Source organism: Podarcis vaucheri (genome assembly GCF_965113315.1).
Source record: "Podarcis vaucheri genome assembly, chromosome: 15".
Classification (NCBI taxonomy): Eukaryota; Metazoa; Chordata; class Lepidosauria; order Squamata; family Lacertidae; genus Podarcis; species Podarcis vaucheri.
In genome coordinates, this window is record NC_138753.1 from 9,464,246 (window position 1) to 9,476,826 (window position 12,581).

At 45.7% G+C, this 12,581-nt stretch overlaps 1 protein-coding gene across 2 annotated transcripts in view; it reads left to right on the plus strand.

Moving 5' to 3' along the window:
* The window catches only part of PAFAH1B1 (platelet activating factor acetylhydrolase 1b regulatory subunit 1), a 63,711-nt gene that overhangs the window by 21,721 nt on the left and 29,409 nt on the right, over positions 1-12,581 (plus strand). For both annotated transcript variants that reach the window (XM_082201294.1, XM_082201295.1), the window contains exon 2: positions 9,569-9,779. In XM_082201294.1, the coding sequence (XP_082057420.1) occupies positions 9,748-9,779 (32 nt within the window). In that variant the 5' untranslated portion in view covers positions 9,569-9,747. The remainder of the gene's footprint in view (positions 1-9,568; positions 9,780-12,581) is intronic.

A 12,581-nucleotide genomic window follows, 5' to 3' on the forward strand; every position in this document is an offset into this window, starting at 1 on the left:
AGAATTCCAACCTCCAGCTTATAAGCATTCTTCTAGTCCTCCTCCTCATGTAGAAAAATGAGAAATTTAGGATGATCAGATGGAATTCAGTAGGAGTCATGCATTAGTTCTTAAGTGTAGACTGGTTTAATGTGCATAAATTATGGCAGACATTCTTTCTGCTTCTGTTTCAGAATTATGATGCAGACTTCCAGACTTTCTTGTTTGTGATTTTGGGGAAATACTTACTAGTCACAGCATTTATACCCCTTTCTTGAGAAAGAATGGCTTAAGAGTAAGTAATAAAAACAACACAGTCCCTAACTTCAGGCTTAGAATCTGAAAAGATGTGACACAAAAGAATAAAGTGATGGAGAGGGAAGAGAAAAATGACATCAGGCTCCTGATAAAAAGTTCTTGCAATGACCAGCTTGAAGGGAAACGAGCTGCTTATAGTCAAAAACAAATTAGGTCTTAATGAGTCACACCATCTTGGAAGTGACTCTAATGCAGACAGAAGTTGTTGACTTTACAACCACCTTCCCTGACAGATGTTGCCTGGGGCTGGTAGGAGTTGCAGTCTAAAACATCTGAAGGGCACTGTGTTGGGAAAGGCTCCCTTACAGGGTGGGGCCTGTTCAGCCTAGCTGCATAGGCCAGTGACTTATTCCTCCCACTGCTGCAGGTAGGTTCTCAGGGGCCCAGTTGATACAGTCATCCTCACAGCAGATAGTTGCTGTTCTTATAGGCAGTTGGTTCCAAAATCCTGGGGAGGGACCACCTGACCTGGCCCAGGTAGTGAAAGCAATGAGTGGATATGGTAGATCCTTCTGGCGGTTCTTTTAAAACAGGGAGGCTACAAATGGTATCTGGTAGGAGTTTGTTTTTAATGCGCTTTGACCTCTTTTCCTGGATCTAATTTATTTCGATTGCCTTTGTAGCTTTGGTTGCTACTAGTGACTTGTGGCATGCAGAACTTCTTGTCAGAGTACATACATAACAACCAGGCAGTGCTTCTGGCACTGTGCAGGATGACGACACTGCTGTTTACACAGCAGCAACACCTGCAGTACTTGGATTCCTTCTAAGATCATAGAGGCAGCTCTTTGTCGGAATGGCACATCTGTCCTCGCTGAGAACTGCAGCAGCGGAATGATGCCAGTTGAGAGAAGAGGCACTGTGTGTGTGTGTCTGTGAGGTCAACAACAACAAATAATATTCTGTCTGACTCCTAAAATGATAGCAAATTGTTATCATAGGTGAAAGAGTCCATCCCATCCCATGCAAGCTCTGCTAAGAATCTTTATATGTTCATGACTTCTCATATTTGGGGAATAAAATAAGGGTCTCCAAAGTAGTGCCAATGAGAACTCTAATGAAGTTAGCATCTGTAAAAGAATGCTAAAATTCTTGAGCTGAATTGCTTTCTGTGTGCAGAATTCCAGGAAAAATCTCAAGTGTTTCATATTTACCAACTCTAGTTTGATAGCCAAGTTTTATGAAAAACTATGTAGATACAGTAAGCGTGCAACTTACTGGCATTTAACTTGTGCACATTCAGCTTCATGTGCTTGGTAATTTAAAGGGGGGGGCAGGTGCCTGCAGAAAAAAGACTTTGGCAATCCCACATGCCATTGAACCCAATGTGTTTTGACTACAGTGGTACCTCGGGTTAAGTACTTAATTCGTTCTGGAGGTCTGTTCTTAACCTGAAACTGTTCTTAACCTGAAGCACCACTTTAGGGCCTTCTGCTGCTGCTGCGCCGCCGGAGCACATTTTCTGTTCTCATCCTGAAGCAAAGTTCTTAACCTGAAGCACTATTTCTGGGTTAGTGGAGTCTGTAACCTGAAGCGTATGTAACCTGAGGTACCACTGTATATGCAATTTTGGCTTTAGGCGAGATCCTGGAATGTAAGCCCCGCGTAAGTTGTGGGCTTACTTCACAAGCTGACTATATACTTAAAACAGGATGCACAAAGTATCTCAAGTTGATATTGAGCAGCTCTTCCTTCCTCATTGATCATTTTAAGAATAGCATTTAGGCAGAGCTTTAGGTGGGTCAGTATTATCCTAATGCATATGGGGTACGTAAAGCCATCTAGTGAGCTCATGGCAAAGTTAACACTTTGTGTAGATACGGTTGTGTTTTCTTTTTTTCAAAAATCATTTTGTTGTGCTGTTGCTTGAATATTGCTATGCATTAAACCAGTGATTTACACGTGGGTATGCATACCCCTAAACATTTTGTCAATCTAAGTTTGGCCTCATTGAGGGGCAGTGTTTCAATATGAGTAGGAAAATGAGAGTACCCCTAAACATTTTTTTAAAGCAAAAAAGCACTGCATTAAACTCTTCTCCCCAAAATGCCACCTTTATACCACCAAGGAAAGTTGGTATGGACTAGTTTCATTGAGGTGTGTAGTAAACCTGTGTCTTGAGTTGTACCACTTCAGTCTGGTGTTTTAAACTCTTTGCTGCACTTGATTACCTGAAAATAGTTGATGATCACTGTCAGGGAACTGACATCGGAGGAAAGGGAAGTGGTAGGGCTCCCAGAGACTGGGAGAGAGTCAACAGCTAAAGCAGGGACCAGTAGGGGGAGCGCGGGGTCTCTGGAGGAGGATCTCAGTAATGCTGAGAGAGACGCAGCAGCCCAGGCAGGAAGCAGAAGGGGAGAGAAAGGGGTGAGAGACACTTCGAGCGAAAATAGCGGGGAGGTGTCAGAAGCAACTGCAGGGAGACCTATGCTTCGCCGGAAGCTGTCACGTCGTGAGTCCAGGAGACGCGTTTCCGTTAAGGAACTTCTTTGCTGGAAGCGCTTCCGCAGACAGCCACTGTCGGACTCTACAAGTGACTAGAGCAGACATGTCTGAGGAGCTCTGTCACACACAGAGGTTTGTGGGGTCGCACAAACTCTGAAGGGGCACTATTTTAAGCACAAGCAGCTAATCATCCCCGTGACAGCAGTCCGACAGTCTCTGTACGCTGCCTGTGCAGGAGAAGGCATCATGAGCGACCCAGCAGGAGCCGGAGCCGCAGGGGGTGGAGCTGGTCCAAGCTTGGAAGACAGATACCGAGCATTGGAGGTCCAACTTGCGCTGCAGACGGCGAGGCTCGAGGAGAGGAGGGCTCAAGATGCAGACAAGAAGGGGAGAACCACTCAGTTCCCCAGAAAGGTACCAGGATTAGTGCAGAAGTTTGGGGGGGACCCCAAGGATTACCATGCCTTTAGGACTGAAATGCAATATGCCCTGAATGTGCAGTTTGATGAGTTCCCTGATGAGGAATCCCGAGTTGCTTTCGTAATTGGGCATCTTGAGAAGGGGGCGCGGGACTGGGTTCGGCCCCTGATGGCAACACACAACGATATCCTGAAGGACGCTATGAAATTCTTTCGTGCAATGGATATCATGTTCTCCAGCGATATTGAGGAGGGGGGAGTGCGCAGACAGCTAATGGCTTGCAAGCAGGGAAGCAGATCTGTCCGTGAGTACTGGACTGAATTTACCATGCTGATTCACAGATTGGGGTGGGATTTATCGGCAGCACCCATTCAGATGCTATTTGAAGAAGGTCTTTCTTCAGCTGTGAAAGACGAGCTGGCCAGGAGCCCCAGGGCGGTGTCTATGGATCAGCTGACCAAATCTGCGCTGACCATTGGAGCGCGCCAGGAGGCAAGAGCCTTGGAGAGGCGGGAAGGGAGAGGGGAACGTTGGAAGGAGTTACGCATTCCAGACATTCCTGAGCCAGCTTTCCCGCCGGCAGAGCCGATGGAAATCGGAACAGCCCGCGCGTGCGCAGTTTCAAAGCCCAGTGAGGGGGCGAAGAAGGAGGGAAAGGGACCCCGGAAATGCTATCTCTGCCAACAGCCAGGCCACTTTGCCAGAGTCTGCCCCCAGAGGAAGGAATGGCAAGGGATGGTGGGAACTGTTGAGGGGGAAGAGCAGGGAGAAACGGAGCAGGTAAAAGCCAACGCCTGGTTGCCAGCAGGGCACTGCAGCCAGGCCAAAGAGCAGTGAAAGTGCCCCTTTCCCAAGTGCCAGTGCCAGAAGCTCCTCGACCTGCTCTAGTGATTGAAGTGTCGCTAGAGTTGCAAAATGGACACCCCCTAAAAATAAAGGCGCTGTTGGACTCAGGCAGCTCCTGCAATTTCATGAGCAAGGAGTTTGCGGCTGAACACCAGATACAGACTATCCCCTTAAGCAACCCCCTGCAGGTGACCACGATCGATGGCAGAGAACTGTTGGGAGGAGGCGTCAGCTTGCAGACCATCCCAATGATAATGAGGGTGGCAAGGCACACAGAACTGATAGCGTTTAATGTGGCCACCTTGGGAGGCGCTCCCATTATTTTGGGAATGAGCTGGCTAGCCCTACATGATCCGCTGGTGGGCTGGCATCAAAGAGTGGTTTCCTTCGGTTCCGCACATTGCTTAGAACACTGCAGGGGGGAAAAGGGGTCAGCAGGGGCCCAGGCCACCCTAGCAGGGACGGAAGTGATGGAGAAGGGGAAGGTGCCATCACAGTATGCTGATCTCAGCGACGTGTTCAGCGAGAAGGAAGCTGACCAACTACCCCCGCATAGGCCCTTTGATTGCCAGATCAATTTACTCCCTGGAGCACAGCTTCCTGTAGGCAGGTTGTATGCCATGTCAGACAGGGAGATGCAGGAGTTGCGAGCGTTCATTGACAAGAACCTGAAGAGAGGCTTCATCAGAGAGTCCAAGGCAGCGGGGGGTAGCCCAGTGTTTTTTGTGGATAAAAAGAACACGGACAAGCCGAGACTGGTATGTGACTTTCGGGCCCTAAATGCAGTAACAGAGCCGGTGGCTTTTCCTATGCCCAGGATTGATGATATTTTGACCAGGGTGCGAAAAGGAAAGATTTTTACAAAGCTGGACCTAAGGGGGGCGTACAACCTGATACGTATAAGGAAAGGGGATGAATGGAAGACCACCATGTTCACCCCTTTGGGGGCATTTGAATATCTCGTTATGCCTTTTGGATTACAAGCAGGCTCCGCGTGTTTTCAAGCCTTTATGAACCATGTACTGGGGCCTTTGCTCTACAAGAATTGCGTGGCCTTCTTAGATGACGTGTTGGTGTATTCGGAGAATGAGAAGCAACATGTGAGAGACGTCAGAGAAGTGTTGAGCAGGCTGCATGCCAACAGACTGTGGGTGAAACTGGAGAAGTGTCAGTTTCATACCAAGGAGGTGGAATTCCTGGGGTACCGCTTGTCAGACAAGGGGTTGGCCATGGACCCCGGCAAGGTTCAGGCGGTGCTGGAATGGAAAACCCCCAAGACTAAGAAGGATGTGCAGAGGTTCCTAGGGTTTGGAAACTTTTATCGTAAGTTCATCCGAAACTTCGCTCACCTGACGGCGCCCATCACGGACTGTCTCAGCAGCAAAAAGAAGTTTGTTTGGACGGGGGAGGCGGAGCGAGCGTTTGAGGAACTGAAAAAGGCCTTCGCCTCTGACGAACAACTTCTACATGTGGATTTACAAAAAAAGCTGAGGGTCGAAACAGACGCTTCTGACAGAGCCATAGGGGCGGTGCTTCTTCTGCAGCCAGGGAAGGAGGGGTCCGAGTGGCGACCGTGTGCCTTCTTTTCGCGAAAGCTGAACAAATCGGAGAGAAACTACACGGTGTATGACCGGGAACTTCTTGCGATTTATGAGGCCTTCCGGAGATGGAGGCACCTACTAATTGGTGCACAACAGAAGGTGCAAGTACGCACGGACCATAAGAATCTAGAGTATTGGAGAACTGCGCGAGTGCTCAACCAACGGCAGTTGAGATGGGCCCAGGAGTTCTCCAAATTTAACTTTGAGATTTGTTACGTACCAGGCCAGGAGAACGTTAGGGCGGACGCTCTATCACGCAAACCTGAATATTTGGAGGGAGAGGGTGCACCCGAAGAGACCCATGTCATTCCCGAGGATCGCTGGGTGTGTGGGGCGGCACTGGTGGGGCTAAGGGAACTGATAGAGGGAACGGTGCAGGATGAATATGCCCAGGACAAACTCAGGGGTCTCAGGAGGGAGGGAGACAAACCCGGGGGTTTTGAGGAGAGAAACGGGGCGTTGTACTACAAGGGAGCGTTATACGTACCTGAAGGAGAATTGAGGGAAAAGGTACTCAAGCAACTGCACGATAGCCCCACAGCAGGGCATTTTGGGCAACACAAAACCATGTGGCTGGTTACCAGGGAATTCTGGTGGCCCAAGGTCAGGGAAGATGTGCGGGAGTATGTGAGAGGGTGTGACCGATGTCAACGAGCCAAGGGGGAGAGGCGGGCACCGGCAGGTTTATTAGAACCACTACCCACGCCGGATAGACCATGGGAGGCAGTGGCAATAGATTTTATGACTGATCTGCCCAGGTCCAAAGGGAAGACAGCCATTATGGTTGTGGTAGACCTGTTAACCAAGATGGCCCACTTTATAGCCTGCTCACATGCGGTCACAGCAGAAGAAACCGCTAAATTGTTTGTGGAAAATGTGTTTAGATTGCATGGTGCCCCCTTGAGGGTGGTTTCGGACCGAGGGAAACAATTTACTTCCAGGTTCTGGAGGAAGCTCATGAGCTTATTGCATGTAGAGGTGAATTTCTCAACTGCCCGTCATCCAGACACCAACGGGCAGGCGGAAAGAGCTAATGGTGTCCTCCAGCAATATTTGAGGTGTTATGTGAATGACAGAGAGAATGATTGGGTGGAGAAGCTGGCGTTGGCAGAATTTGCCTATAACAATGCGGAGAACGTGTCCACGGGAATGAGCCCTTTTTTGGCCAATCACGGGTGTCATCCCCGAGCCTTCCCAGGGGGGGGAGGGGGAGAACTGGAGCGTTCCAGCCGCAGAACAGTTCGTTGAAGAAATGGAAGCGATCCATCGCCAGCTCCAACTTAATTTAAACAGGGCGAAGGAGGAATATAAGAGGCAGGCAGACAAAACCAGAAGGGAAGGAGAAAGCATTAGGGTGGGGGATCAGGTGTGGTTGTCCACCCAAGGGTTACCATTTAAAGGAGGTTGTAAGAAGTTAAGACCCAAAAGACTGGGCCCATTTGAAGTCACGCAACGGGTCAACCCAGTGGCTTTCAGACTCCGGTTACCTAACCACATGAAGTTGCATCCAGTGTTCCACAGATCATTGCTGTCACCGTATATAGGGGACAGAGAGGGGAGGGTCAATAGGGGACCAGCTATGGAGGAAAAAGAACACAGCTACCATGTAGCGGAGATTCTCGATTCCAGGTGGAGGGGAGAGCAAGTAGAGTATTTGGTAATGTGGGAAGGGGAGCCGGAGTCGGAAAACACCTGGGTCAGGGCAGAGGATGTAGATGACGAGGTTTTGATTGAAACTTTTCATCAGAGATTCCCTCGGAAACCCCAGCCAGTGGCGAGGTTCCGGAGGGAATACTTCGCCACCACCGACGAAGAAGAAGACCGATGGAGGGAAATGTTCGAGACGTCGGAAGATGAGGAGGATTCTTTTAGGGGTTTCAGCTCCTCACCGCCCAGAGGAGAGAGTAGGGGCGGGGGAGAGGGGGGCCCTGGAGGGGAGGTGGATGTCAGGGAACTGACATCGGAGGAAAGGGAAGTGGTAGGGCTCCCAGAGACTGGGAGAGAGTCAACAGCTAAAGCAGGGACCAGTAGGGGGAGCGCGGGGTCTCTGGAGGAGGATCTCAGTAATGCTGAGAGAGACGCAGCAGCCCAGGCAGGAAGCAGAAGGGGAGAGAAAGGGGTGAGAGACACTTCGAGCGAAAATAGCGGGGAGGTGTCAGAAGCAACTGCAGGGAGACCTATGCTTCGCCGGAAGCTGTCACGTCGTGAGTCCAGGAGACGCGTTTCCGTTAAGGAACTTCTTTGCTGGAAGCGCTTCCGCAGACAGCCACTGTCGGACTCTACAAGTGACTAGAGCAGACATGTCTGAGGAGCTCTGTCACACACAGAGGTTTGTGGGGTCGCACAAACTCTGAAGGGGCACTATTTTAAGCACAAGCAGCTAATCATCCCCGTGACAATCACAATTCTCTCTTTAAATGTTTCATTGATAGTTGTTTTTGTAGGATTGGCCTTGGAGAGGTTCTGTGGATTGAGTGTGTGGCAGTTTGGCAAAGTAACCCTGCCATTCTGGTGTCATCAAGGCTTCAGATTTTGTAGGAGAGACAGTGACAACATAAAAAAATAATGTAAAAGTAAATGCCTTTTCATAGAATCATAGAATCGTACAGTTGAAAGGAATCACAAGGGTAATCTAGTCCAACCCCCTGCAATACAGGAATCTTTTTTTACCCACAGAGGGTTGAATCCATGGCCCTGAGATTGAGTCTTATGCTCTATTGATTCAGCTGTCCTGTCTGTACCCCGTAAAGAAGTGGATAAGTGTTCAATCATAGCCGTTAACTCTGAGTACAGAAAGAAATGACTTGAGTTCTTGGGTCACTATGGTACTCTGTAACCTGCCTGTTAATTTTTTGTATGTTGAGTGTAGTAATAATGTTATTGGACTGTTGTCTGTAGTTCACTGGGTTTTGGCTGCTCCCTAATTTGTATTGACTTGTATTAGTGTTGTCAATACTGTTTTCAGTTTTAAAAATATTTTAAGAGGAAGAGAGAACATTTTTATGCTATAGGACTGACTGTTTTTACAGTTGTTTCTTCTTCTTGGAGACCCCTGCCTGGAACTGATGTTCTGTGGGAAGGGAACTAAGGGTCTCTAGCAAACTAATTTGCACCTCATCAAGTCATTAAACCAGTACAAAGCCAATATAAAGTTTGGCATGTGTCCACAAACTGAGAGAAAGAAAGAGGATGAGGAGCAAGGTGGGCACCTGTAGTAAAAATAAAACAGTGAATTTCATATGGCAGGATGGAGCTAAAGGTTGGTCCCCATTCTAAAGGCCGACCCTAGTGGAATTACAAACGTATTTACAGTGGTGCCCCGCAAGACGAATGCCTCGCTAGACGAAAGGGTTTTTCGGTTTTGCGTTGCTTCGCTAGACGAATTTCCCTATGGGCTTGCTTCGCAAGACAAAAACGTCTTGCGCTTTTTTTAAAAAGCCGCTTGAAGAGGCGCAGTTGCGACAGACCGTGCTTCGCAAGACGAAAAGACTCGCGGAACGAATTATTTTCGTCTTGCGAGGCACCACTGTATTACATTTTCTGCACTCTGCATAGTTGTTGCTTTTCTCTTTGTTACGATGGATGACCAAATTATATGCAACCCTTAATTTTCCCAGCTTCTACCAACAAGACTTACTTTTCTGCCCCGGTATAGAATCAGCCCCTGTTTAATGTGTTTGAACTTACTGTTTTTTCTGTGTTAGATGCTTTTATGTTTTATTAACTATGTTTTATTAGCTGTGTGTTAGATGCTTTTATGTTTTATTAGCTATAGGCTGTAATTGTCTTTTAATAGAATATTGTACACTGCATAAGAGTTTTTTTAAAAAACTTATTAAGCAGTTTATAAATGTTTTCAACAAATAAATAAAAATAACATTTGTCTAATGAGTAGTCAGTACTTCAGTGTTGCCGAAGTTGTTCATAGCAATAATTGCACAAACTCTTGCATTTTCTAGATGGAATGAATCTTCCTTGTTGAATGCATCCGGTCTGCTTGGTAGAGTTTACTTGTGGAGACACATTGTCCTTTGGGTTGAAGCCACTTTGTGGCAGACTGAATTGTGGATCCCAGAATCCCAAGCTGCTTGACGAGGAGGAGACAGCTGAATCACGTTAACTTGACATCACAGCCACAATGGTGCTGTCACAGAGGCAACGAGATGAACTGTAAGTAGCTCAAGAATATTAATCTTACCTTGCTTTCAGTTGGCTGTTATGGATCGGACACGATCATGTTTTCTTAACCAATTTTAAAGCTTTCTGTGGGCATCTTAATAAGAATGCACTAGACAGTTTTTAAAAAATAATTAAAAAAATAGATCTGGCCACAAAGCAAGAATGAAGAAATGGGTTTAGTAATTTTGTGGGATCCTCCAAATTCTGGAGCTAAGCAGTGTGCTGGCCATGATGTTAATTTGTTTTTTTTGGGAGATGGGTGGGAATAGGATGGAATTTGTATTCTGGGGGAAAAAAAATCTTCCTACTCAACTTGGCAGGCTTTGTAAGCACCTGTCTGATATGCTTGTGTTAACTTTGAAGCTGTGGTTGTGGGCTGTTCCACAGTTGATGCCATGGGATATCAGGAGTGGGACAGGTGGGAATGGCTTGGGAGAAACTGCCTTGCAGGCCAAATTGGGACCCAGTTACCTCACATTCTGGAGGTTCCTTACTCATGCTACAGAAGGTCCTTACAAGAAATCGGTGGCAAGCCCAGTTCTTTTCAGGTTTATTTTTACTGCTCAGAGGGCTGTCTTTGCCAAGTCTTCAATCTGGACTGAGCATTTTGTTCCTCCTGCTGCTGTTCTAATGATTGTCGATGCTGTTAATATGTATTAGGATGAAATTTTTGTTTTATTGTAGACCATCCTTAGTGCCCTTGATTGGTTGGACATACATTCTTTATAAAAAGAAACACAGACCTGTCAGAAACCTATACAGTTAAGACTGAGTACATTCCTGACTCCCTGCTTTTCTTCCCTATCTGCCTGTCATTTGCTCCAGGTTTTTTATATTGTGAGATTGTGGTCTGGAACATGAGTGTTTTGCTTGTACAATATCTAATATGTTTTTATTTCTAAATATTTTCACCCCACACTTCAGCTATAGTGATAGGACTGTTTACAAAATTAATTGTTTTATTCTAACTCAGGCATAAGCAAACTCTTTTTTTTTTATAAAAAAATGATATTTATTGAAAATTTAAGATTACAGAAAAAAGTAAAAGAGAAAAAAGAAATTAAACAATACAAATCAATACATATAAAAAAGAACAAAGCACACAATACATCAAAGCAAAAATAAAAACAAAAACAATTAAAAACCCATCCACTATTTCCATATCTTTATCTTTCATTAACTTGTTTCATCGACCTCACACCTCCCTTTTTTGTATTCTAGTTATTAATTATTTCAGCAAATCCTTTCCATCTTTCACCATTTTCTGTCATTTAATTGTCTTAATTTATTTTAACCTTATCTTACCATAAAAAACCCTAAAACTTATTTGTACATAACTCCTTATAACATTTCTACTAAAGCCGTATAGTTTCATTCCAACATTTTTCTAACACTCATTAATTTTACAGTATTTCTCTAAATAAATTTTTAAACTTTTTTCCAATCTTCATCCACCGTCTCTTCTCCCTGGTCTCGGGTTCTGTCAGTCCTTTCTATCCATTCCATATAGTCCATCAACCTGGTGACCTTCTGTCCGAGGCTCTTAACTCTCTTCCATGTCCCTTCTGCAGATCTTCTTCATGTTTATACCTGCACTTTACTTTGTCTTCTGCTGATCTTGTTCTTAATTTCCTTCCTTTAGCACTGAGGAGTAGATCTCAGGGAGACTCCAACCTAACAATGTCTTTATCCCTTCTCGACAGGTCAGCCCATTCTCCATAGTCAGAACTAAAATCCAAAGGATATTTCAGAGCATGTTTCAAAATCCCTCCACAGTTGAAGGCCCCCACCACTCCAATCTCCTCCTGGCCCAAAACCAGATTCCAAAAGTCAAAACGTCCTTGCATAAGGGGATCTATCCAACTTTCCTTCTCCAATCCAAGTGGGACTCCATCTCTCCAAATCTGGCTTTCTCCAGATTCGGTCATCAAAAACAACAGCTTATGTTCATACAAGGCCGAGGCTCTCTCCACTTGTATTACTTGAGGTTCAACAACAACCTCCTCCTTTATCTTCTCCACAGCTTGCCATGTCAAAACAGATTCCTGGGTCGGTTCCTGAGTAGTTTCTGTATAAATATTCACTTTTTGTCCCAAATCAGTCATTTTTTGTCCAAAATTGTCAATTTTAGTAATCATCACATCCGTCTTCTCATGAAGCTGTTCCAATAAGGCACTTGTCTTGCAAAAAGCAATCACTAAGGCTTCTTCTGTCCACATTCTTGTCCAAGGTCAATGTCTAATTCTCACGGTCTTTAATCTCTGCAGCAGGAGAATTCCCCAGATCCACTCCTGCAACAGTTTCAAAAGTTCCCTCTAGGGGAAACAATTTCTATTTGTATCCATCCTTTTACAAGCAGGTCCAGCAACAAAGTTATTTTCGATTTTCAGATATTTTGCTCCTTTTAAGTGCAAAAGGAAACATTGGAATCAATATGTTTCTCTTATTTGACTATCTGTCAACATACGTTTTATTCACAGTCAATGAACTTTCCCAAAAAGTTGCTTCCTGGCAGCCCGTTCCCAGGTTCAAAACGGTGGTAATTTATCTTTCTTCACTCTCTCTCCTGCAGGCTTAAACAATCTGAAGTTTCTCCCCCTCTTCTCCTGCTTCCAAGGGGGGTTTAGTAATTTTAGCCGATGGAGGTTTAATCCTTTACAAAAGACTTTGCAGACTTTAGCTTGCAATGTCTTTGCTTCAATCTATTTACAAAAGCGGAAGGCGGACTTCCTGTTTGGAACCTTCCCGCTTCGGTGCCAAATTAAGATATTTAATAATCCAATTTTCCGTTCT